The 24,135-nt window shown below is 35.3% G+C and overlaps 1 protein-coding gene across 1 annotated transcript; it reads right to left on the bottom strand.

Annotated features, from left to right (window-relative positions):
• Positions 1-975: 975 nt before the first annotated feature.
• ASPM (assembly factor for spindle microtubules) lies at positions 976-23,835 on the bottom strand. The gene is made up of 24 exons (XM_087960792.1): positions 23,472-23,835; positions 21,049-21,192; positions 19,345-20,584; positions 18,026-18,121; positions 17,324-17,470; positions 16,706-16,948; positions 16,280-16,347; positions 15,709-15,850; positions 14,941-15,071; positions 14,399-14,574; positions 14,159-14,304; positions 13,989-14,074; positions 13,006-13,215; positions 11,607-11,811; positions 11,361-11,506; positions 11,154-11,273; positions 10,931-11,056; positions 6,713-10,702; positions 6,064-6,234; positions 5,136-5,328; positions 4,311-4,465; positions 3,108-3,284; positions 1,409-1,572; positions 976-1,318 (listed from the first exon to the last, which is right to left on the bottom strand). The coding sequence occupies exons 1-24, from the start codon at positions 23,766-23,768 to the stop codon at positions 1,213-1,215; spliced, it is 8,679 nt and encodes a 2,892-aa protein (XP_087816918.1). The 5' UTR covers positions 23,769-23,835; the 3' UTR covers positions 976-1,212.
• Positions 23,836-24,135: the final 300 nt, after the last annotated feature.

Genomic DNA, 24,135 nt, shown 5'->3' with positions numbered 1-24,135 from the left:
TCTACCAACTTCTATGTATCAAGCCTTACAATGAAATCTGCAAAATCCTTGTGCCTTTTTTCTCTCATCTGAGTGAAGCAATAGCCACTTCCTGTTTGGGCAATAGAACAAATTTTCATCTTCTCCCATGTTAATAATGAATACATCATGTATCAGGCTATGATCACATATATCTCACATTATATAAACAGCCTATGTGGATAGATAGATAGATAGATAGATAGATAGATAGATAGATAGATAGATAGATAGATAGATAGATAGATAGATAGATAGATAAATGTTTGTGTTAAAAACAGTAAAAATCAGAGCAACTGATACAATTAAAAAGCCTTAATAAACCAATCTTTTGAGTCCGTTACTAAATTATGGGGAATGAGGTTTCTTAAACTCCAGAGACAGTTTGTTTTACAATATGGGTCCAGCCACAGAAAAAGGAATATGTAGGCACCAAATATATCAGTGGAAGAAGATACAAAAGATGACAATAAAAGTGGCAATTGAAGAGTGTGGGATGAACTGAATATAAATTGCAACTACTGATAGTTTTTTTTTCATAATTTTGATGTTTCCATTTAGTAATCATATTTTGTGAAATCATGAAGTAACAATAGGAAACTTAGGGTTCATAGTGGTAAAGCAAAACTGTGAGAATTCTATGGATGAGAAAAGCTACTTTCCATTTGTAAACCAGAACATAATTTTATTAAGTAAAAACGAAATATAAAAAAAAATTTTTTTAATGTGTTGCAAGGGGAAACAATTCAATATTTTGGGGGGAAGTAATCATATCAAAGGTTTAATTATCTTTTTCTGGTGTTATCTTTCAATAATCCTGTTCAGTTCTTTAGAATACAATTTCCCACAATTTCCGCTTAGCCTTAAACAAATTTTACATGCTCATTTTATGTTATTAAGCTGTTAATATGTTTCAAATTTCTCTCTAAAGCAAAAGAAATACACTTTACATTAACCTCAGTTTTTCCGTTTTATTGTATAAAATAACAAATTTAGTATATATTTTTCTTATAAAAGTAATGCTTGAGATTTTATTAATTCAATAGGTAAATATCAATAAGTTTAGTTTGATTGACAGATGTGTTCAAACACAGGTAAACAACCTTTATAAAACAAATGCACAATATGTACATCGATACACAAGTCCAGTCCATTTCTTTTTGAAACTGTCAAAATTATAAACTCTTTCATGTTTTAATTGCAGGAAATTCCAAGTGTGTTCACTACCATCTCAATGGCTTGCAATGGATCAACAATCTCTCTTATATTATCTTTCCTTAAATCCCAATCTGGCCTCTGCCTATAGGATGAAAAAAAATATCCATAAAAATAAAAGTATGATTTCAAATAGAAAATTTCAAATAGAAAATTTACAATAATTTAGACTTACCTTGAAACTATTTTTGTTTTTACAGGAATGGAACTATGTCCATTTATGTATGCAACTTTTTTTTGTTTGGCAAGCATTCTTTGGACATCCATTTGATGTTTACGGGCTGTAAGTCTAAACAATCTCCGAAGGCTAGCAACTGTTTTATGATTGTTTCGAATCTCCTAAAAAATAAGCCACTGTTGTTAAAATATAGTATTTTGTTCAATGAAATCTCACAGCTGTATATCTTTGAAAATCCTTTCAAATTTTCAATTGGACCAATGTTCTTTCTATAATCTTGGTATGCCTCATTTACACCAAGTACTTCATTTTAAAGCTAGTCTCAGGCTATATTTTACAAAATTCAGGATTCACTCTACAGAAAAGGACAAATTCAAACACTTAAAATAAGACATATTTTGTTAAAACATACAGTAGAATTGTATAGAACAGGGAGAGCTAGTAGTTTCTCAAAAAAAAATATATCCCATAAAGTAGTATGGTCTACCATTTATGAATAGTTTGAACTAAGTTCTACTTTTAAAGGCTGTTAAATGTTGTGGGATCCAATCAACCTGATTTATAATCTATGTACTAAAAACGGCAAAGAACTATATTCCCCAAGGAGAGAATAGGACAACTTGCCACAGCCAACTTGCTGCAGCCAATTTACCACAGCCAACTTGCCATGGGCCAACTTGCTGCAGGACAATTTAACAATTCTATTTAATTAGTTAAAATAAATAAAAATATTTTAATTTTTGTCATTCAACATTTCACTCTGTCCCTCCTTTTGCATCATTTCTTTAATGATTTTATGCCACCATTTCTTTGATATTAGTGTAACTCTTGTCCCAGAGTTGTTCAGTGGCGAGATGGCCGTGGTGAGTTGTCTTGTAGCAAGTTGGCCATGGTGAGTTGGCTATGGCTAATTATCATAGACCCCTCCACAAAGAAATAACTTCCTGTCTCCCTTAGTACATTTAAAATGTCAGCATAGCTAAGAGAAGCAAATCCCATTGTTAGAATCTAATATTCAAGATTTGCTTTTAACTATATGATAGTCCTAATTTAGTGACTGCCTCATTTAGTGCTTGAAGACTTACAGTCAATGAAATGATAGCCCTCACATTTACAACCTTACAACCAATTCACATTACCCGCCCTCACCTTTACAAACTTCACAGGTCTGAAAGCTGAAGTAAGACCATAAGCACAGTCATGTTTTCACTTAGCAACTGCTTTGGTTAACAACCAAGTTGTCAGTCCCAATTGTGGTTGCTAAATGAAGATTAGCTGTACTTAAGATGAATCAGCTGTATCCTATATGAAACCATTATATATAAGCAAGTATTAGTTGGCCAGATATATGTGAAATAATCATAGCAGTGAACTTATGTTATTTTGCCCACTCAGAAAATACATTTTAGTTTAAAACAACCAATTTCACTGTGGGAGAGAGCAAGTAGGAATATTTGCTCACTATTCAGTTCTAAAATATCTGTTTTTAAAAAAACCTCCAGCAACTACACTGCTACCTCTTAAGTACTAGTTTCTGTATCTGAATCTGAAGGCTAGTTCTAGCTATTTTTTGGCATGTAGGCCCAAACAAAGAAAAACAACTTGCATTCCAATTTTTTAATATATTTATATTTGAATATATACTTTGGCAACTCCTACAGAATGAAGACACAAAAAGTTAAGAAAGAAAACTTACAGAAGCTCTTCTTGAGTCCTTTGAGACATGAGCAAATAAGCAGCATGTCTTGGTAAAAATGCTACCACTTTTTTCTGAAGTTTTGTCCCCAGCTCTTTCCCTGTACATCTGAAGTAAATCCAACAGTGTTTCTACTGAATTTTCCACTGAATAAACAGCATCAGTAGTCCTTTCATACTAAACAGATGAGAAAAGTTGTAAGTTAATTCTCAAAAAAATCCTAGGATTATCGTTTGTGAAATCATTATCGAAACTGTCGAATGACAAATGTCAATGATTTATAGCATCAATACATAGGCACAAATAAATTCATTCTTGTCTATTTGTTCGTAAGTGTGAACAATATAAGCAGAATCAACTAACTTTATTCTAGCAAATATCTTAATTTCAGATTAAAATATTGTACTTATTATGAATTGACTGTAACTGAACTGAGGGGGCAGATGTCTTCTTTTACTAGCAAAAATAAGACCTTGCATTCCCTCACCTCTAGAACATATAAATGTCTTACTACTGTAATGTATTGAAAATTGACCTGAAGATTTTTTTATTGCCTAATGAAATTCAATTTCTTTTCTAATGCTTAAACAGAGCTTTCTTTTCTTAACTTTCTCTCAAAATAGTTTTTCCAAACCATATTTTTACTGTATTGGGAACTGCAACAGTGCTTCTCGATAGTACTTTTTCATCAACTGCAAATATATTTTTCCAAATACAATACTGAATTCAACTAAAACTCACTAAAGGTACATTATCATAAATTATTTGATAAGCAGTTCCAGTAACTAAGCATGTTACTTAGTCCTACTTTACTAATTTTTTGTAATGAAATGTTTTGTTCAAGTACTTTTTGACTATTTGGCAGACTGACACAAGCTACAAGAACAATGAGTAATTTTTTTGCAATTGGAATCATAGCACATTACGTGAAATGCTAATCAATTTTAGACTGAAATATTTTTTTGAAAACCAGTATCACAGCATGAATTATTTGGCCCTGCAGTTTTGAGTTGTGTTAAATTAAACTTGAAATAAGCTTCAATGGTGTGAATAAGTTTAGCTCTCATTTGCAATATAACCTGAAATTTAAATTCTGGCACTTATTATAAATGAGAAAATAATACCAGTTTTAAACTTTATAATACAAACTTACAAAAAATAAAAAAAAACTTAATTTCAACAATTATGAAAATAAATTAATACCTTTGATAAATTAAGCAAGACTTGGACAGAATATTTAATAACTTCCATACTAGGGACACTTCTATTGCAGCTCCGTATCAAAGTAAAAATAGTGCAGACTGCTTTACTTTGGGCCATATTTTCACAGCAAACAGGAGACAATCTTGTAACAACCTCTGACAAGAGAAAAACAGGAAAAATATTAACATCTTTTAATATATTAACATCTTTTAATATCAAATACCGAAATATATTGTAGAAAGAAATATAAATTCGGTGAACAATCTATTCCTCATACAACTGAAACCCCAGAACTGATTGCACGTATCAACTCTTAGTCTAGTGTTATATTTATTTATTTATTGCAGCTTAGGCTCTGAACTCACAAAATTCAAATGCAACATTATTTAGAATTTAGAGTTCCTACATTCTACATTGCTAGTCATACCATTACTTAAACGTGATTTCTATGGCCTGTGAGGACTTCTCAATTGCACAGATTTCAGCCTTACATGTGGAGGATAATCAGAAAACTATCAATAAGGCAAGATAGGTTATAAAGACATCATATTCCCTCTCTCCCATACACATGAATCAAACTGCACATGTATAGCAATTGATTATGGTAGCAATCCAGTAGTAAAATATTTGTTTCAGACACATATTAATTTTGGCCTGTCTCTCTTTCTGATTTTCTTTCATTTTAGACACCAATGCTTTTAAGTCTAATGACAATAAAAACAACTAGTTTTTAGTTACTTTTGCCTGTTTTTCACTTTGTACATAGAAGAATGTTTGTATGCTGATATTTAAAAATAAAGACTGCTCTTGAATCAAATTACTAACCCAGATCCTTCAGAGCTGCCAGAATATAAGAAAAATGTTTATATTTAAGAAGATAATCAATGGCAACTGCAGTTCTATTATATAGCTTCTTCTCTTCTTTGCTTTCTTTATTGGCAATGATCAAACTGTCTCGTAGAGATCTGGTTTCTGGAGTATCAGTCTTCTTCCTCCAAGAATATCCTCTCCACAGTGCCTTATAAGGAGAGAAGCGAAAGTTACATGTTTAAGGACTAAGAGGCAGAAACTTCCTAGAATATAGCTTTTATTATTTAAAAATAAATTCCACTATTTTTTTCAGGCAATTCTCTCTCTCTCTCTCACTTGACTATTTTTTATTCTTCTAAAATATTCATATAGCTGCTCATCTTAAAACTGTATAGCTTACAAACAATAAAGCAATGTAAACAATTATAAAAACCAACAATAACAATATAAGCAAAAAAAACAAAACCTATGCCTCAGCCCCCTTTCTTTTATGCAGATATTCTCATCCCAAACTGGGCTTGTTCTATTCTATTGCCTGTGGGAAGAACTGGGTTACTTTCTGGGAGAATAGAAGGGTAGGGGTCTATTAGACCTCAGAAGGGAGGAGCTGTTATAGAAATGGTATACTTCTGAAGTCCAACAAGATGGCGACATTTAAGTTTCAGGTACCACCTGAAACTTGGGGAATTAACACTTCAGAGGGGAACTTCCTTCCAAATACCTAGCTGGGTTTGATCAAATAAAGATCACATCAGCCCTCTTATTCATTGTTAAGTTATGAACAACATAAATTTCATTACAAGCTGCTTCAATTTCTTTTATCTGGATCATTGCATGCCCAAGGAAAAAAAAATCACATAGAAAATATTTGGGTTTGAAACCAAATTTGCTTTTCTCTTATGTACATTCCTAAACAGTATCATTTTTCTGAAAATTTACTTACCTGAAATTTAGTTACTCCAGTGTTAACATTTTTGGGGTTTATATCTTTTGGAATTCCACCTGTATTTATATTTCTGTGGTTAATCCATCTTCTCACCATTCTTTGTATTATAATAATTTTCTTACGATATTGCAGGTATTTCCTCCTCTGCCAGTTTCCTCGATACCATCTCTGTTTTAAAGGGATATAAATGAAAATTGAGCTCATGGCCTTCTAATATTAAATTATGAAAGCAGCAGCCTAACAGAGGTGAGGGACAGCTATAAAATGATATTCCATATCTTAAAGGTAGTGGGCTTACATAATTTTGCTTCTAATTTGTAGTTAAATTGTATCAAAGGATATTTATAAGAGCTGCGATGGTGCAGTGGTCAGAATGCAGTACTGCAGGCTACTTCTGCTGATCATCAGCTGCCAGCAGTTTGGCAGTTTGAATCTCACCAGGCTCAAGGTTGACTTAGCCTTCCATCTTCCGAGGTCGGTAAAATGAGGACCCGGATTGTTGGGGGCAATAGGCTGACTCTGTAAACTGCTTAGAGGGCTGTAAAGCACTGTGAAGCGGTATGTAAGTGCTATTGCTATTTATTCAAGCTTATTCTACTGTCATTGGAAACAATTAATGCTGGAGAAAACTGGATTATTTAAATACCTGTATTTTTATCGTACTTCTTTTCATTCTGGAAAATCTCTGTCGTTCAATGAAACCTCTCACTGTAGCTTGCAAAAGAATTATTCTCTTACGTGTTTGCAAATAAACCGTTGAATGATGTTTCGTAGTGAGGTAAGATCGGTAATGTTCTTGTATTAAAACTGCAGCTTTCCAATATTTCTGGTATTGTTCTCTGGCTTTATTTGTATGGCAGTCACTCTTTGATTCAATAGCTTCAGTTCTATCATTCACAGCTATATGACACAACTGTCTGTTTCTTGCTGCACGCATTTTCTTTGTTTTTTTGCGTGCTACCATTCCACGAAAGGCAGACTGAATAGTTATCACAGCCCACCATATCAATTTGTAATGCTTTTGCTGTACATACATCCAATAAAGAGATTGGGTGATAGTTGCTGAAATATGCATGATGTCCAATTCTGGCTGTATTTTTGTTTCTCTGCAAGTAACCTGACTTCTTATAGATTTCTGAATAGCCTGATGCGTATTTTGATGTTTTTCCTGTAGATGTGATCGATAGTACTTCTGCATGGTAATAGTAGCATATCTCAGTTTCTGGTAAGCTAGTTTAACTTTATACATTCTAAATGTTGCCTGAATCACTGTTGCTGCTAAATGCTGGCGTTTGACTTCCTTCCGTATTTTAAAGCCTCTATAGAAAGACTGCACGCAAATAATTTTTTTACGAACAGAAGCATATTCTTTAGTTTGTCTTCTCATCACAACCAATGCTCTGTACTTTCTTTGAAAAGATATAGCAGCCGCCTTTAAGGCAAGGTAATTTGTACGTGCTCTTTGCATTTTAAAATTCCTCTGAAGCAAGACAGCAGCTTCCTGTCTTCTTTGGTTTCTTGCCTTCATCCTGCGAAAAGCTTTCTGAATGCAGATGGTAGCTTTCTTAATGGAGCAATACTGCTGGACTGCCGCTTTGCTCTCTTGGTTGGCTCTGACTCTTGCCTGTACGAGTCTGACTGCCCACTGAATATTTTTGTAGGATTTCCATTGCCTGTGTTTTCTATAGTTACTTTGTAGGACTACTGCAGCTTCATGTTTTTTCTTTAACATATGCCTAACTTTCATTCCTCTGTAAGCCGCCTGAAGAATTAAAGCAGAGTGACGCTGTTTTAAATACAAATCTCTGATTTGCTTAGCTGTTTGGTATGCTCTATAATGATGTTGTATTACAACACAAGCAGACTTCATTGTTCTGTATCGAGTATAGGTTATGTGCATTCGAAAGGTTGCCTGGATAGCTGCAGCAGCTAGATGCATTTGCTTTACATATCTCCTAACAAACAGGCCTCTGATGGTAGACTGTATTACAATCACTGCTCTATGTAAATTAAGGAACTTCTCACGTTGCCGTTTTGAGAGTACTGTTGCTCGATACCTTCTCTGAAGAGATATAGCAGCCGCCTTTAAGGCAAGGTAATTTTTACGTGCTCTTTGCATTTTAAAATTCCTCTGAAGCAAGGCAGCAGCTTCCTGTCTTCTTTGGTTTCTTGCCTTCATCCTGCGAAAAGCTTTCTGAATGCAGATGGTAGCTTTCTTAATGGAGCAATACTGCTGGACTGCCGCTTTGCTCTCTTGGTTGGCTCTGACTCTTGCCTGTACGAGTCTGACTGCCCACTGAATATTTTTGTAGGACTTCCATTGCCTGTGTTTTCTATAGTTACTTTGTAGGACTACTGCAGCTTCATGTTTTTTCTTTAACATATGCCTAACTTTCATTCCTCTGTAAGCCGCCTGAAGAATTAAAGCAGAGTGACGCTGTTTTAAATACAAATCTCTGATTTGCTTAGCTGTTTGGTATGCTCTATAATGATGTTGTATTACAACACAAGCAGATTTCATTGTTCTGTATCGAGTATAGGTTATGTGCATTCGAAAGGTTGCCTGGATAGCTGCAGCAGCTAGATGCATTTGCTTTACATATCTCCTAACAAACAGGCCTCTGATGGTAGACTGTATTACAATCACTGCTCTATGTAAATTAAGGAACTTCTCACGTTGCCGTTTTGAGAGTACTGTTGCTCGATACCTTCTCTGAAGAGATATAGCAGCCGCCTTTAAGGCAAGGTAATTTTTACGTGCTCTTTGCATTTTAAAATTCCTCTGAAGCAAGGCAGCAGCTTCCTGTCTTCTTTGGTTTCTTGCCTTCATCCTGCGAAAAGCTTTCTGAATGCAGATGGTAGCTTTCTTAATGGAGCAATACTGCTGGACTGCCGCTTTGCTCTCTTGGTTGGCTCTGACTCTTGCCTGTACGAGTCTGACTGCCCACTGAATATTTTTGTAGGACTTCCATTGCCTGTGTTTTCTATAGTTACTTTGTAGGACTACTGCAGCTTCATGTTTTTTCTTTAACATATGCCTAACTTTCATTCCTCTGTAAGCCGCCTGAAGAATTAAAGCAGACTGATGCTGTTTTAAATACAAATCTCTGATTTGCTTAGTTCTTTGGTATCTTCTATAATGTTGCTGTATTACAATCATTGCTCTACGTAAATTAAGGAATTTCTCACGTTGCTGTTTTGAAAGTACAGTTGCTCGATACCTTCTCTGAATTGTCACAGCAGCCGATTTAAGAAAAATAAATTTACGCCTCTGAACAAAAGCTTTAAAATTTCTCTGAATGATGATGGCAGCCATGTGCATCTTTTTCAACAGGACTCTAGTTTTCATACCTCGGAAAGCAGCCTGGATTTGGAGAGCAGAAATCTTCATCATTTTGTATTTATATATCTGAGCATTTGTATCTCTGGAAGCACGATACCATTGCTGAATCACTTTTGTTGCTACAACTAGCTTTAAATAAGCTTTCCGTTCTCTGTACATTCGATAATATGACTGAATAACTAGTATGCACTGGTGCCTACTTCTCAATTCCTGTCTAATTTTCATGCCTCTGTAGGCTGCTTGAAGAATGAGAGATGACTTTCTAAGTGCCAGATATTTTTTCCGATCTTTCTGTCCTCTGCAGAAAGCTCTGTATCGTGCTTGAATTATAGTAGCTGACCTTTTCAGGGCCCTATATTGAAAATTACATTGATGCTTTTTAAACATGGATTGGATACAAATAGCTGCTTGGTTCAAGCGCTGGATTTTCCGCCTTTCTCTCAAACCTCGGTAAATTGACTGCATTTTAACAGTTGCTTCCTTTAAAGCAAGGTATTTTTGTCGTGTATTACGGGCTTGAATAACAGCACGATACCATTTCTGAATTGTAACTGCAGCATCTATGAAATGTTTAAACTTAGCTTGAATCACATGCATCCTATAATAGGACTGAATAGTCACTGCAGCCTGATTCTGTCTTTCTATTTGCCTCCTCACAATAATTCCTCTCCAAGTTGCCTGGAATAATACAATGCTATTGTAAAGAATAATATATTCCTGTTGTTTTTTATTTGAGATGTGAGCCCGATAATGCTGCTGTATAGTAAGAGCAGCATGTCTCACCATCCTGAATTTTTTCATAGCTTTATGCTTTCTGTAAGCAGATTGAATAGTAATTGCAGCAGCATGCTGCCTCTGAAGCCATTTTCTCACTTGCCAACCACGCAAAACTGCCTGTAAGGAAATCACAGCTGCTTTTGTCTTCTGATATCTTTTTCTTATTTTGGATCTACTTTTAGAAGTCCTGTACCATTTCTGGATCACAATGGAAGCTTGAATCAAACTTTGATATTTCATTCTGGCAGCATAAGCCCTGTACGTAGCCTGGATTTTAGTAGCAGCCATGTGTTGGTGTCTTAGCATTCGCCGTACTTTAAAGCCCCTGTAGCTTGCTTGCAAACGCAAAGTTGCCTTTTTGATTTGCAAAAACTTCTGTCTCTGAAAGGTTTGTTCTCTATGTGCACGATAGTATGTTTGAATGACAGATGCAGCTCCGGACATTTTTAAAAACCGCTTTCTCTCTCTCTTCATTCTGTACCAAGCTTGAAGGACAATTACAGCCTCTTGCCATCTCTAAATAATAATAAGAAAACACAAGTTATACATTTCATTTGTTTGTGTGTTTTTTAAATAAAATATAAAGGCCAACAAATATTCTATTAGTGAAACTTTTATTTATTTGAAATTTAATTGCTTCAGGAACGAAAACTACATATCTTAACTATTGTAAGTAAAAAAATGGATTTTTTTGGATCAAAATGGATATTTTGCTCAAATGGTTTTATACCAAGTCAATTATACCTGGATTGCAATTCTTCCAGTTTCTTCTTGCTTTGCCTTTTTTAATTTCTGAAGTTCCAGTATAGCCAAATATCTTCTCCAGTGCTTTTGAAGTACAACTACAGCATTAAATTTTTGCTTCTTGGTCTGGAAAAAAATAATAATATAAACAATCCTCTTTCCTTCCAATAGCAGTAGTCTGAGTTGACTATAATAAAGAGCAAAATAGAAAGCAACTGAATACCTCAGTAAGTATTTTCAATCTGTATTTTCTCCAAGCAGATTGAATCAACTGAGCTGCTCGAATCTCTTTAGAAAGACTTATAAGTCTTGAACATAGAAATGACACATAAATAATGACTACCTAAAAAGAAAGAACATACAAACAGAAACTTACTTTATGTTGTGAGGAAGTAAAACAATTTTGAATTTTTATGACCTGGCTGATTACCTTCTCATCAGGTATTGTATTTGACATGTCTGAATGCTGAATCATAGCTGGAACACCTCCCAGATCAGAAACTGCAGCATTGATCAGTTGAAAATTTCTCTTTTCATTATCAAGGAGTTCTTTATAAAGCACAGAAGTACTTATAGCTTTGTAAACAGAAACATGAAAAATGAATATATGAAAGCAGAAATAGTAACTCAAAATTTCAACCTGCTTTGAAGCCAGCTCTATTTTTAATGAACTTACTTTGATCAAAAGTTCCATTTATGAGATTTAGAGAAGCATCAGACTCAGAAGAGGAATTCATCCCAAGAGTGCCACTTCTGGTACATTCTATTGTTTGAGTAGTGAGTTTACATACAGCCTCCAAAGGCACATAACATGGGTGATAATGATGAATCAGATAACATAATACTCTTCCATCTGAAAAGGACACTGTGAAATTTTCCACCTAGAATAAAGGAATATAAAAAGTCCCAATGGTGCTCTGTGATGGTTGTAAAAATCTAATTCTATAAATAAATAAATCATAATGTTAAAACAGTTCTGAAGTATTCATTATGAGTTAAATAACTTCCTTGGGACATATTCCTCTGGATATATTTTTTTACAAAGATCTTTTATTTTTTAAAAATAAGTTATAGAAAGCTACGTTTTCTTACGTACTAGCCTAAATTGGGTCTTTTTCAGGCAGTTTAGGATTGGAGACAAGCAGGCTGATAGGAAAGAAAAAAACAAGGTCTATGAATAGTAAATTGTGGCAGAAAAGTGGGGGCTAGGTCAGCTGATGGGAAGGGCAAATTCATTTTATTTCTACAAATATTGTCTGTTCAATTTTAACTATGAAAGAAAATTTGTTGTAAGTGTGTAGTCTTAAATGATGGCTAGGAAGATTTGTGCATTTTCTAAAACTAAAAAAAAAGTAATGCTAAATGGTTTGGAAATCCTTGCTTTAGATAATGCTAAACTAAACTGAAGCATCAAGTTTGTATTTAAGCTATTCTTATTTAAAGATTTCAGCACATAATTTTTCTTTAGTGTCTTTTAAACAACTTGTTGCAACTAAAACAGAAGAATATATGACCATATTAGAAGGCTATTTTAAAAATGAGATCAAGTTAAATAATTAACTTACCTTAAGAACATGCACATTAATTAGAATAAAATTTAGTGTTTAAAAAGAATCAGTGTCACACAATATCTTAACCGAAGTAATGTACAAATTTAATCTAACAATATGGAATATATTTTTGAATAACATATAGTATTATTTTATACTTTAAGCCCAATTGTACTGCCAGGCCATTATATTTATACCTTTTTTTGTGCCATAGGTTTGCACCATTATCTTCCATCCACTAGCAAGCAACTATTTACATGATGCCATTTAGCATCAACGAAGTGTACCAAGAAGAGACAAGACATTAGCAAATGCTATACAGTTACAATTAATTTATTATCATAATCAACTCTTACTTTACTATTTTAGTTTTTACAGCAGTAATAATCCATATAACAAATATATAATCAAAACATAAATACACTTCTCTCAACATTTCAATTCACTTTTATTACTTTGATTAAGTTTAATACTTATCATACTCAGAACAGTGTGCTTTGTGAAATTGTTTAAGGAAATATTTACCTTAATATTGTAAAATCCACAGACAACATTCACCCAGTCCATCAGCAGTTTTACATTTTCACCATAGCTTTCATATGAATAAGACCTACTGGTGTCATTTCCCATGCGGTTAACACATTCCACATCATGTCTTTTTAATTTTGTAACTTGCATGTTTTTTAAGAAAGCAATTTCTGCTTTTAACTGATCCATGTCAAGAGAAATGTTCACCTAAATAAGATCCAAACATGATTTTATTCATCATTCTGAGATTTAGGATCTTAAAACACACCAACTCTTAACAAGTTGCTAAGACAAATTATCAAAATTAAAATAGCAACAAGTAAAGGGTTTTGGATAGTACACATTTTCAAAAATGTTTATTTTGTTCAGGTTAAAAGAGCTTACAGAAAGTTCTAATAATTCAGAGACTGTGAAAAATAATGTATTAATCTAGGAAACCAGTATTATATGTGTAAGCCTACATTATTTGAAATAAACCAATTAGGATTCTGCAGTGCTTTGCTCTCAATTCTAAAAAGATGCTCCAAAATATGCAAAAGCACTACTGTAAACTCTACTTGTAATGCTTTAAAGCAACTGTTTTTTTTTCTTGGAATTATGCAGCTACTTTTCACAATTGCCGTATGGTCAGACATGGCTGCTGTAAAAAGTTACACAGTGCTGAAAAATCATGTTGAAACTTAATGTCTAAATAATGATAGCACTCAATTTCTTGATAATTTCTCTGTGTATTTTAAAGGTTTCAAATCTTAATATCTATAGCTGCTACTTTGTATGAAAGCTTTTCATGAAAGCCCTCCAAATGTAAATAAATGTACCCTCATCGGTGCTGCCAACTATTTTGAATTTTATGCATGAACCTGAAGTATACCATACTAAGTTTCATGCACAGACCATTGTTTGCTGAAATTCTGAAGACAGAGAATACACTTTTTTATTTTATGCTCTAAAGATCAATTAAACCAATGTTTATTCAGTACCTGAAAAGCAAACACTATTTTCCATAACAAAGCAAATGTTTTCTCTCTATGTCGATCTACAATATCCTTTGTGTCAATGGTTGAACCTATAAACAAATTAAACAGATTAATGAAAAGCAAAGTCAACAGACTTGTAGGGTACCACCTCCACATTACTTTCTAGTACTTACCATGTTCATCTTTCAACTGAATTCCATGATTGTTCAATATCTCAAAAGCAAGCTTAACATTATACATCTTCTGAAGTCTGCTGATTGCGGGCACTCTTAACTTTTTGGAAAGAGTCCAATCTGATGACAGCAATTCTAAAGTTCTCCTTAAATACATTAATATTTCATATTATAAAGTAATTAATTTCTTCATGCAACATATTTTTGTAACTTTAATGACAACATTCAGCAAAAACTTACACAAGACGAATGCCACATTGTAAGTCTGTAGCTAAATTTGTAACAGCAAAATCAAATTCATCCAATGGAGTCTGTATGTGATTAACAGGGAAACCCAAGAAGCCAAGATGACGTGAAAGATCACCTTCTCCACTTAAAAAGTCCCGGGAAAATGCTAGTAATATTTCTTTACTAGACTAGGGGAAAAAAAGGGAGGGGGGAATCAGTACACATATACAATAGAGATATTATCCGATGTAATTAATGAGTTTTTAGTAACTGAACTATAATATTACAGCTAGCTGTATACTTTGTTTTTAATATTATGGATATTAATTACAATCATTAATGAAACTGCCAGTTACATATTATGCAGATCAAAAACTTGTAATAAACTAATTGCTGATTAAATTCTGATCAGCTCTGAAAAAAATATTGAACCTGATATCTATTATTTTAAAATATATATTCTAAATAAATAAATATGACTTGTGTCTTTGAAACACACAAATACATACAGATTATAGGCAAACATGATTCAAGATAAGTTCAAGTGAGAATACCTTAAATTCTGCATTTTTGAAGAATAAGCAAGGGTCATGTTCAATAATTCGAGACACTTTGGCACGATCAAGGAAGCAAACCAGTAGTAGTAGTTTTTTCAGTGTAAATTTGGACAATGCTTCTTCATGACCTATAAATGCAATATTTTACACAGAGATGCTTCTTGTAACTATTTTTTTAACCTTTGTTCTTTTTAGTCAATCTGAATTCCTACATGGATTTTTTAAAAAACATTTTTTGGAAATGTTTGCCATTTCCTCCTTCTTAGGATAGAGAGGATGCTCAAGGACACCTGGCTCATGACTAAGGCAGCACTTAAAACTCATAATCTTCCAGTTTCTAGCCTGGTGCTATTAACCATTATACCAGGGGTCAGCAACCTTAAACACTCAAAGAGCCATTGGAACAAGTTTCCCACAGAAAAGAAAACACTGGGAGCCACAAAACCCTCCCCATGCCTGACTATCTCCTGAGCGGCCACAAAACTAGCATATGTAGTTGAATTAAACATTATGTTTTCTTCTGAAACTCTTCTTGGATTTACCCATGGTTGGCCTTCTGGGAGTCAAAAAGCCCAATAAATTGTGTGCCAATGGGTGTCACACACATTGGTGGTTGTGACACGTATTTTGAGCGGCAGGGAGCCGCAACATAGGGATGAAAGAGCCACATGTGGCTCCAGAGCCACGGGTTGCTGACCTCTGCACTATACCAAGCTTGCTCTCAATTTTGAAATACTATTACGTAATAGCAAAGAAAAACTTTACCATCTCGATAAAAGTGAGGCACAGTTGGGTGTCGATATTCAGCTGCTATATCTGGGTTCCACAACAAGCGATTTAGTATAAACACTGCCAAACCCATCACATCACTGTTACTTTCCAAAGCAATCAGTTCGCCAAAGATTGTCTGACAAAAAGAAAAGGGTGAAAATAATTCAAACTTATAAATAAAACTATTGTAGTAATAGGATGACATTCAAAACTTGGTACATGAACATATCATTAATTTCACTGAGTCTGCATTGCTATAAGATTATCCTCACAGAGTATTTTAGCAAGCAATAGAACAATGTATGGGAAAGGAAAAAAACAATATTAAATTATGTTAATGCAGCTGTTCTCATCACTGAAAATCAGCTTAATGAGCCACAAAATACTGCACTTGTTTTGGCCACTGATACCTATTCATATTAAGCATTATGTTCTCAAGCAGAAGAATTTTGTATTAAAGAATATTTTATCCTGATCTTCAACATTTCCTTGTAACACAACAATTATTAGACTTTACAAAATAGCATATTGCTTACAGAATAGTCATTAAAAAGTACAAACTCACTTCCAGACCTATGCGCAACCACAGTGGATTGTAACATAAAAGCCAGTTGAGGATTTTCTGTCGTTCTCCTGAAAGACAGGCACAAAAGTGTTATGTAGTAAAAGAATTTCTGAATAATATTACAGAAAGATATTGATCACATTAGTAGTAGAGACATGATCAATTTATTCATCAATTTTCTTAAGTTGTCAAAAAAAAAACAAAAAAACCTCTAAAACAGAAGTCCCCAACCTTTGGGACACTAGGGATCAGTTCCATGAAGATTTTTCTGTGGACCAGAGGGAGTATGGTTTTGCATGCTGCCTGTATCCCATGGATGGAGCTTCACTTGTTTAAGCAGCCTGGTTGCTGGCATGCTGCAGACAAGTGCCAGTCCATGGACCAGGGATTGGGGACCCCTGCTCTAAAACACAACCATATTCTTACCAATATCCTTCCACAGATGTCTGTCTTTTCGAACTAGCAAACGGTTTGCTTCAATTTCAATCTCCAGCCTTTTTATTGCTTTCACCATTTCATCACAGGTAAACAAGCGGCAAGCTGACCTACGAAGTCTGTTTAATTTGCATCGAGTTGTATATGCTCTTAATGATGCTTCTTCTTTTGTTGGTGCTTTAGGAACACTGGTTTTATAAGTCTCTGTTCCCAGGATGAGACATGCTGCATTAACTAATAAAGAGAAAATGGTTGTATGCGTTTAAAACTTAGACTATCTCAACTTAAAAATCATAGAATTGTCATTAAAAGGAGCCAGATGGCTGAAACTTGCTGAGCACACTGACACCAAATCCTAAGCAAGTCCAACAACCAAGAGAAAAGATCTTGTAATCCGATTGCTAGGTTGACTTCAGATAATAGTAGCAGGTCCAACACAACCATATTTCTAGCTGTTTGTAATAAATGTGATGATGCATGAAAGAATTGTAATGAAATTTTTTAATGCATATACACACAGCTAATTTCTGGAACTCGGAACAATTCTTATATTTTGCAACTACTCTTACTTAACCCTTGAAATATTACGGTGCCATTGATCAACTTTACCTTGTGAAATGTCTGTTTTCAGAGTAAAATCATCAGGAGTAAGTACAAAATTCAACCACCATGTAAAACCTCGTTGTTGTTTTTCTTTCCATTGCTCATCGTAAAACATATTCTTTGCTGCAAAAGGCATTGGATGTCTAGGAATATCTTTTAAAATAATTAAAAGTTATATTATTGTTTTTGCTGAAACACTGAAATCCTTATCAATATATCAAAGCTCCATTTCTAACTGCAAATGGAGACTAGGAAGTGATGGACAATGGATATTTCTTAAAGTGCATAACCTTTACATTGTAACTGGCTCTTCTATTTAGCGTGACTATTTTGAAGGTTGTTCCAGTTATTTGAATATGAATGTACATTCACAAAAAAAAACAGTTATAACCGCCAATAAGATGAGGCAGGTCTGCATGCAGATTGCTTCTTGGCCTTTTGGCTACAATCAAATGTAATGCACCAAAAGTTGTGGAGACAACCTTTCAAAAGAGCAGTACAAGCCTTTCAAATCACATGGCTGTTTTAACATCGATAACATATGCGTGGTATGAAAATGAAAAGAATGCAAACCATATAATTCTACTAACTTTTGCTGTTTTTACTATTTCACCCAATGTATTTTAAATACTTTGCCAAAATTATTTCAAATGGTATTTTTTAAAAAATCTCTTTCTTTCAAAGTGTAAAATGCCAGCTTATATTTACCTGTTTTTAAAGGCTTCACAAAAGTCAGTTGAGACTGTGCAACAGGAACAATATTTTTTGTCCTTTTAAAATTCTTTGATTTTTGAGATGAAGAACCTGGAAAAAAATAAAAATAAATTTCTAACATCCTAAATGTAAAATTGAAACTGTAGAAAGAAATATCCCTCTGGATTCAGTTCCAAGTGGGGAAGAAAGAGACTGGAAACACGGCGACTGTTTGGAAATATAGTTTAATGGTAGACAGGATCATATGTCTGGGAGCTCCTGGGTGAAAAGGGAAGAAATGCCGAGTCCCTTGGTTTTATGCCCTCTGTTGCAGAGGTGGTATTCAGCAGGTTCTGACCAGTTCTGGTAGCGGAAATTTTGAGTAAAGAACCAGCAAATACCACCTCTGACTGGAGATTTTATAGTATCCTTCCCCTGCTACGACCAAGCCACGCCCACAAAACTGGTAGTTAAAAAGTTTGAATCCCACCAGTACTGTTGGGATTTTAATTTGAGCTTGTATTCTGACTGGTTGTCAGACTCCCATGGGGCCATACGGGGCAACTCTGTAGGCTGTCCTGAGTCCCAGGCTTGGTTGAGCCTTGCTGGATGATGTAATGAAAGGGCTTTGGGAAATTCTTATTATGGATCTACTTGAAGGAGATAAGATCTTCGTTATGTAGACTACTCTAGCCCAGGCCTTAATGGCTCATTAACAAAGGCGAGAATGCGGTGGCCCAATGGCTAAGACTCTGAGCTTGTCGATCAGAAAGATTGGCAGTTCGAACCCCGAATACTGCGTAACGGAGTGAGCTCCCGTTACCTGCCCTAGCTTCTGCCAACCTAGCAGTTAAAAAGCATGCAAAAATGCAAGTAGAAAAATAGGGACCGCTTTGGTGGGAAGGTAACAGCATTCCGTGCGCCTTTGGCGCCAGCCACAACCACAGAAACATTTTCAGACAGCGCTGGCTCTTCGGCTTTGTAATGGAGATGAGCAGCACCCCCTAGAGCCAGAAATGACCAGCACATATGTCCTAGGGGAATCTTTACGTAACAAAGGTGTGTGGGGAGGTGAGTTTCTGCCTGAATTTCTACTTCTCTTTTAGGGGAAATATTTTGCCTTTTTAATATATCCTAAAATATTTCATTTCTTTAGGAGGGGGTGGGTTTTAACTTCCAACAAAGCAAAAGATCAAGAATGTATATAACAAACTATTCTATTATTTTGTAATCACAAGAGAATGAGAACAAAATATTGGATCATTCTGAGCTTCATAAAATATCATTTTTTCTAACAGAATACCAATTCAAAATTAAATGCTTTTTTACATTACCATATCTCTTCTTTTGCTTATCTCCATTCTGAGATTTGGAAACTGATAATTTCAAATCACTCTTGCTTCCATTTCCATTACAGGACTTCAGAGTTCTTTTTCTTCCTAAATTTTCTGCATATTCTCTTCCATTCTTAACATCTTCTAAATATTCTCCGCTTTTTCTTTTACGGTTATGAGATGATTCCAAATAAATGAACCCGGCTTTATCTTTGATACATTTAGTTTCATTTGAAACACTTTCTATAACTGGAAGTCTTGATAATGTGTCCAGGTTTGCTTTTTTAGGGATAACGTCCATACAATGCTCTATTGCAGTAGAAAGACATTTTTTAGATTTTAGTTTTAATGTCTTTGTTTCTTTTCCCTCAGGATGGGGCTTAGTTTTGGTAACAGTGCTAGAAAGCAAAGGCCTTTTTTTGTTCTGAAGGCAGCAAGCTTGATCACTTGCCTTTGATTTGACATTTTGTTCAAACTTATCATAGGAACATGTTACAGGATTTCTTTCACTTATATTGTTGGGAGGTTTGGTGGAAATCTGAGGTTCCATAAAAAAAGAAACTTGTACCTTTTCTTTCTGTTTTGAAAATTTGGCTGTTGACATACATGATTTTACATCTGAAGAATAGGATACTGTTTTACGTTCTGAGATTGGCTGTATAACTACTCGATTTTCTCTTAAAAACTGATCAGGTGAAATAGGTAGTGCTGTAGCTGCATCAAGTTCTGCCACTTCATAACTGTTATTTATAAAAGAATCAGGACTTAAAATCTTCCTATGATTCAAAGATATATTCAATTGTTGTGGTGTATTGACTGAATTTGCATTTATTTCTGCTGAGTTAATATTATGTTGGCATACTTTCTTTTTCTCCAAAACATTATCATATAGAGTTGTAACAATAGGGGTTTTTGTTACATTTAATAACTTATGACATACTGGTGTTTCTGGAACAGAATATGTAGCTGTTAGGGGAGTATAAATGACATGTTGGTTTTTCGGACTGATGGGACTAATAGAGGAAAGGGAAATGTTATGTTCTGAAATGATTAAGGAATTTCCATTAGGTGAAATTCTGTTTGAATTAACTTCCAGATTCTCACAGGACTGAAGAGGGCTTCTATTTTTCTCTGTTTTTTCAGACACCTGAAATGTTTTATTTATACTTTTAATGACTGGTACTCTTTTTCGTGATTGCTGGGCAGGAGTTCTTCTTTTAATAGTATTCCAAAGATTTTTCTGAAATGACATGAAATACACATAGACAATTTTCCTTATTTCCCTATAAAATTAAAAGCTCATACTGCCTGACATATTTATAAGTAAATAAATATAAAGGAACAGTGATTCTCATTTTTAAAATTGGCATCAGTATTGCAGCATTTTAATGCTATCATTTACATATCTCTACTGCATATTTACAATAGCTATTTTTTCATTTTGTTGAATCCAATGTTGGGGGAAATTCAAGATGCTAAAAACCAAGGGAGTTATATTAAAATTTCAGAGAAGGTACAAGAATATATAGCAGATATAAGTGTTGTGGAGATTTGAAATATTATAAAGCTCATAGACCTATGACATTTCTGCCTTTAAGATGTTTGTCCTCCTTTAGGGAAAATATTCTATTCTGTCTCTTTTTAATATTAAGAATAAAGAATATTTTATTTGGTGGAGGGGTTGTTTCCTACAGAACTTCCTACCTTTTTCTTTATAGGCTGCTCAGCATTCCCCAGCAAAACTGCTTGATGTTTTACAGCATCATTTACAATAAAAGTTATGAGCTCTCGAACTTTGCCGCCTTCTAGTGGTGTCCATGTTATTAATATATAGATCCTCTCTCCAGGCTGCAAAAGAAAAACATAAAACAAGCAGATCGCATAGTGTCTGTGACAAATACATGAAGAATATATTCAGTTTCAAGTGCAATCTTGTATAAACCTAGTTTCTTTGAATGTTAAAAGTTATATTCCAGGAGTATATTTAATTGTATCATTCTCCAGAAAAGTAAGGATCACTAGTAGGTCAAATTTTGCTTTGTGTGCAATCTCCAAATATGCTTGGAAACTTAAGAGCTTTAAATAGCAGAAATGTGGTTTCCATAGTGTAGTCCTAAATATAAAGTCAAATTATGTTTAAAATAATGTATGAGAATAAAATTATGCTTATATATTTTGCGAGTATGGCACAATGTTTCTCAATACAAAATGTCAACATCAATTGGAATAGAGCTGGAAGGGACCTTGGCCTTCTAGCCCAACCCCCTGCTCAAGCAGGAGACCCTAGAAATACCCTATGTATAGTAGTTTTCCTGGCAATATTACATGCAGAAATGATATGACATTGCCTTCTTCACATTTTTTTCCAACTTCCCAACTTTTCTCTCTTTGTAGTGAGATTTTCTGGCAAGTTTTCTATCCATGCAAAAACTGCTTAGTTTTTGAAGATTCATCATTGTAAACTATGTACTGCAACCTAGCTAGAAAAGTAGGTAGACCTACTTTTGACTCTTACTCCCAATATCTGATATTACAAGTTAAGTTGTATAATAAAAGCCAGTTTGGGTGTTCAAGCCATTTGGCTAGAGACTGGGAAACCATGAATTCTAGGCACTATGCACAAAGATAGCTCGGATCAGTCACTTTGTTCAGCCTAGGAAAAGGCAATGGTAAACTTCTGAAATCTTGCCAAGAAAATTGCACGCACTATATCAATCCAAGTAATGGGCACACCAAATTGCATAGCCATACTGAATATACACTACATAAACAGAGACAATACTTTTTATATATTATCATGTTCATGTTAAACATTAGTCTGTGGAAAGTATTTTATTTTAATAATCTCTACGGACTCAAAAGAATCTATTAAGTCACACTTCCCCATACCCACAAATAGGCTGTCCAGACACAGCAAAAGGCAAGACAACAGACACCAGGGAGGACAATTAAGACTGACATTTTGATACAGTCAAGCACCAGAATCAGCACCTATATACACGCCCCCCCCGCCAGCCCACACCAAGGACCAGTTTCCCATTTTCTCTGCAGCCTACCAAGAACAAGCTCTTTGCTTTGGGGAATAAATCTTTCCACTTGCAGCGTACCTTACATCTTATTTTTACCCTGGCTTGGAAAAGGGATCTGGAAAATTCTTTTAACAAGTCCTAATATAAGTACAGATAATTGTCGACCACAATTGAGCCAAAAATTTCTATTGTTTAAGTGAGACATTTGCTAAATGAATTTTGCCCCATTTTACGATCTTTCTTGCCACAGTTGTTCAGTGAATCATTGCAGTTGATAACTTAGTAATCCAGTTGTTAAGTCAATCTGGCTTCCCAGTTGACTTTGCTTGTCAGAAGGTCACAAAAGGTGATCACATGAGCTTGGGACACAGCAATGGTCATAAATATGAATCAGCCAAGTATCTGAATTTTGAACACATGATCACAGGGATGCTGTAATGTTTGCATATTCACCAGATGCTGCTCAATGGATTCTCCGGGTTGCGAACTGGCTCTGTATAATTGCTTTATCTATAATTATCTTTCTTGATCATTGCACAGTATTGCATGCTGACACACTCACATGCATAGTCCTTAATTTCTGCCAGAGTTCCTGTGCAGTCTTTAAATCAGCTACATTGATAAACTGTTCATCTTGTAAACTTAAGATGATATAAGTCATTGCTTTATCATGCTGTCTCTGATCTGCAGCAGGTAAGGGGGTGGGTTTTCCACAATATCCCACAGTTCCTTAGCTTTCAGGAAACATTCCATCTTTGCAGCTCAAATAATATAATTTTTCTGACCCAAATGAGGCAGAGAGGTCTCCTTAATTTTCTCAGCCATCCTGAAAAGATTTTCTCTCTGTCTTATTTCTCCTTTTAAACACACACAGTCTCTCTCAGTTTATTTACAATTTAGTCTTTAGGTGTATTCTGGTTCTGGCTGGGCCTATAACCTGTTAAGAGTTTGCAGCATAAATTCACGTCCAGAAAATACCCAGACTGATTAGTCCCCGTCCGCCTCCGGCTTCGACCCCAGCACTAGCATTTGAGCCGCCCCCTTCTAGACCACATCGCCTCCTCGCCTTCCCCTGCTTAAAAAAAAAAAAAACCGCACCTGAAGGAGGAAAGAGTCCTGCTCCACCGTGAAGCCTTTGGAGGCGGGCGGCGGGCGGTAGACCGCCCCATGGACAGGCTCCCCGTTGGGGTTCTCCACGGCCAGGCGGCGAACGCACGAAGTACCGACACGGACGGAGCCGAAACTGAGGAAAGGAGGCCGGGTGAAGTGGCCGAGTGACAGCACGGCGTCGCTTCCATCCCCGCAGCCTGGGGAAGCAACCCTGCGCTTGCTCCGCTCCGGAGGACAAGGCTCCTGAGGCCCGGCTGGTCCCACACCTTGCCTTCTTTCTTCCATACGGGGGAGGAAACGATCCTCACCAACCTCTCCCGTTGACAACCAGAAGCGCCTTCGCCCATCCGAAATTCCCTCCCCCCAAAAAGAAAAAAAAAATCGAACGCGCAACTGCCGCTTAGAGAATTTAAACTCGCAGCCTCCGCCAATCAGGGGGCTTGACAAAAAAAAAAAAAAACGCAAGCCAGTTCGCACGTAAGATTTTCCTCCAATCGCCAAGCGGCTCTGAACAAAGATACGTCCAATCGCTTGAGCCGTTTGGTTTTGATTTGTTTTGTTTTTTTCCTCCTCATTTCAAACCTTTTCCCCCAGACCAATGCTGGGGATGTCTTCACGTGACGCGCTAATTACGCACCAAGCGAGCGCTCAA

This window comes from Notechis scutatus, chromosome 3 (assembly GCF_049901735.1).
Source record: "Notechis scutatus isolate UNSWTSFEM ecotype Mainland chromosome 3, rNotScu1.2, whole genome shotgun sequence".
In the NCBI taxonomy this organism is placed as follows: Eukaryota; Metazoa; Chordata; class Lepidosauria; order Squamata; family Elapidae; genus Notechis; species Notechis scutatus.
The sequence above is the reverse complement of the archived record's forward strand: the minus strand, read 5'-3'. Positions and strand labels throughout refer to the sequence as shown.

What these genes read in the sequence shown, in the direction of transcription:
- ASPM (XM_087960792.1), bottom strand. Translation starts at nt 23,768, where the DNA reads ATGGAAGAAAGAAGGCAAGGTGTGGGACCAGCCGGGCCTCAGGAGCCT. An exon ending in TAAGCAAAAGAAGAGATATG is followed by an intron (nt 18,122 to 19,344) that starts GTAATGTAAAAA and finishes ATTTTTTTCCAG; the next exon opens with GTTCTTCATCTCAAAAATCA. An exon ending in CAATGTGGCATTCGTCTTGT is followed by an intron (nt 14,305 to 14,398) that starts GTAAGTTTTTGC and finishes AATGTATTTAAG; the next exon opens with GAGAACTTTAGAATTGCTGT.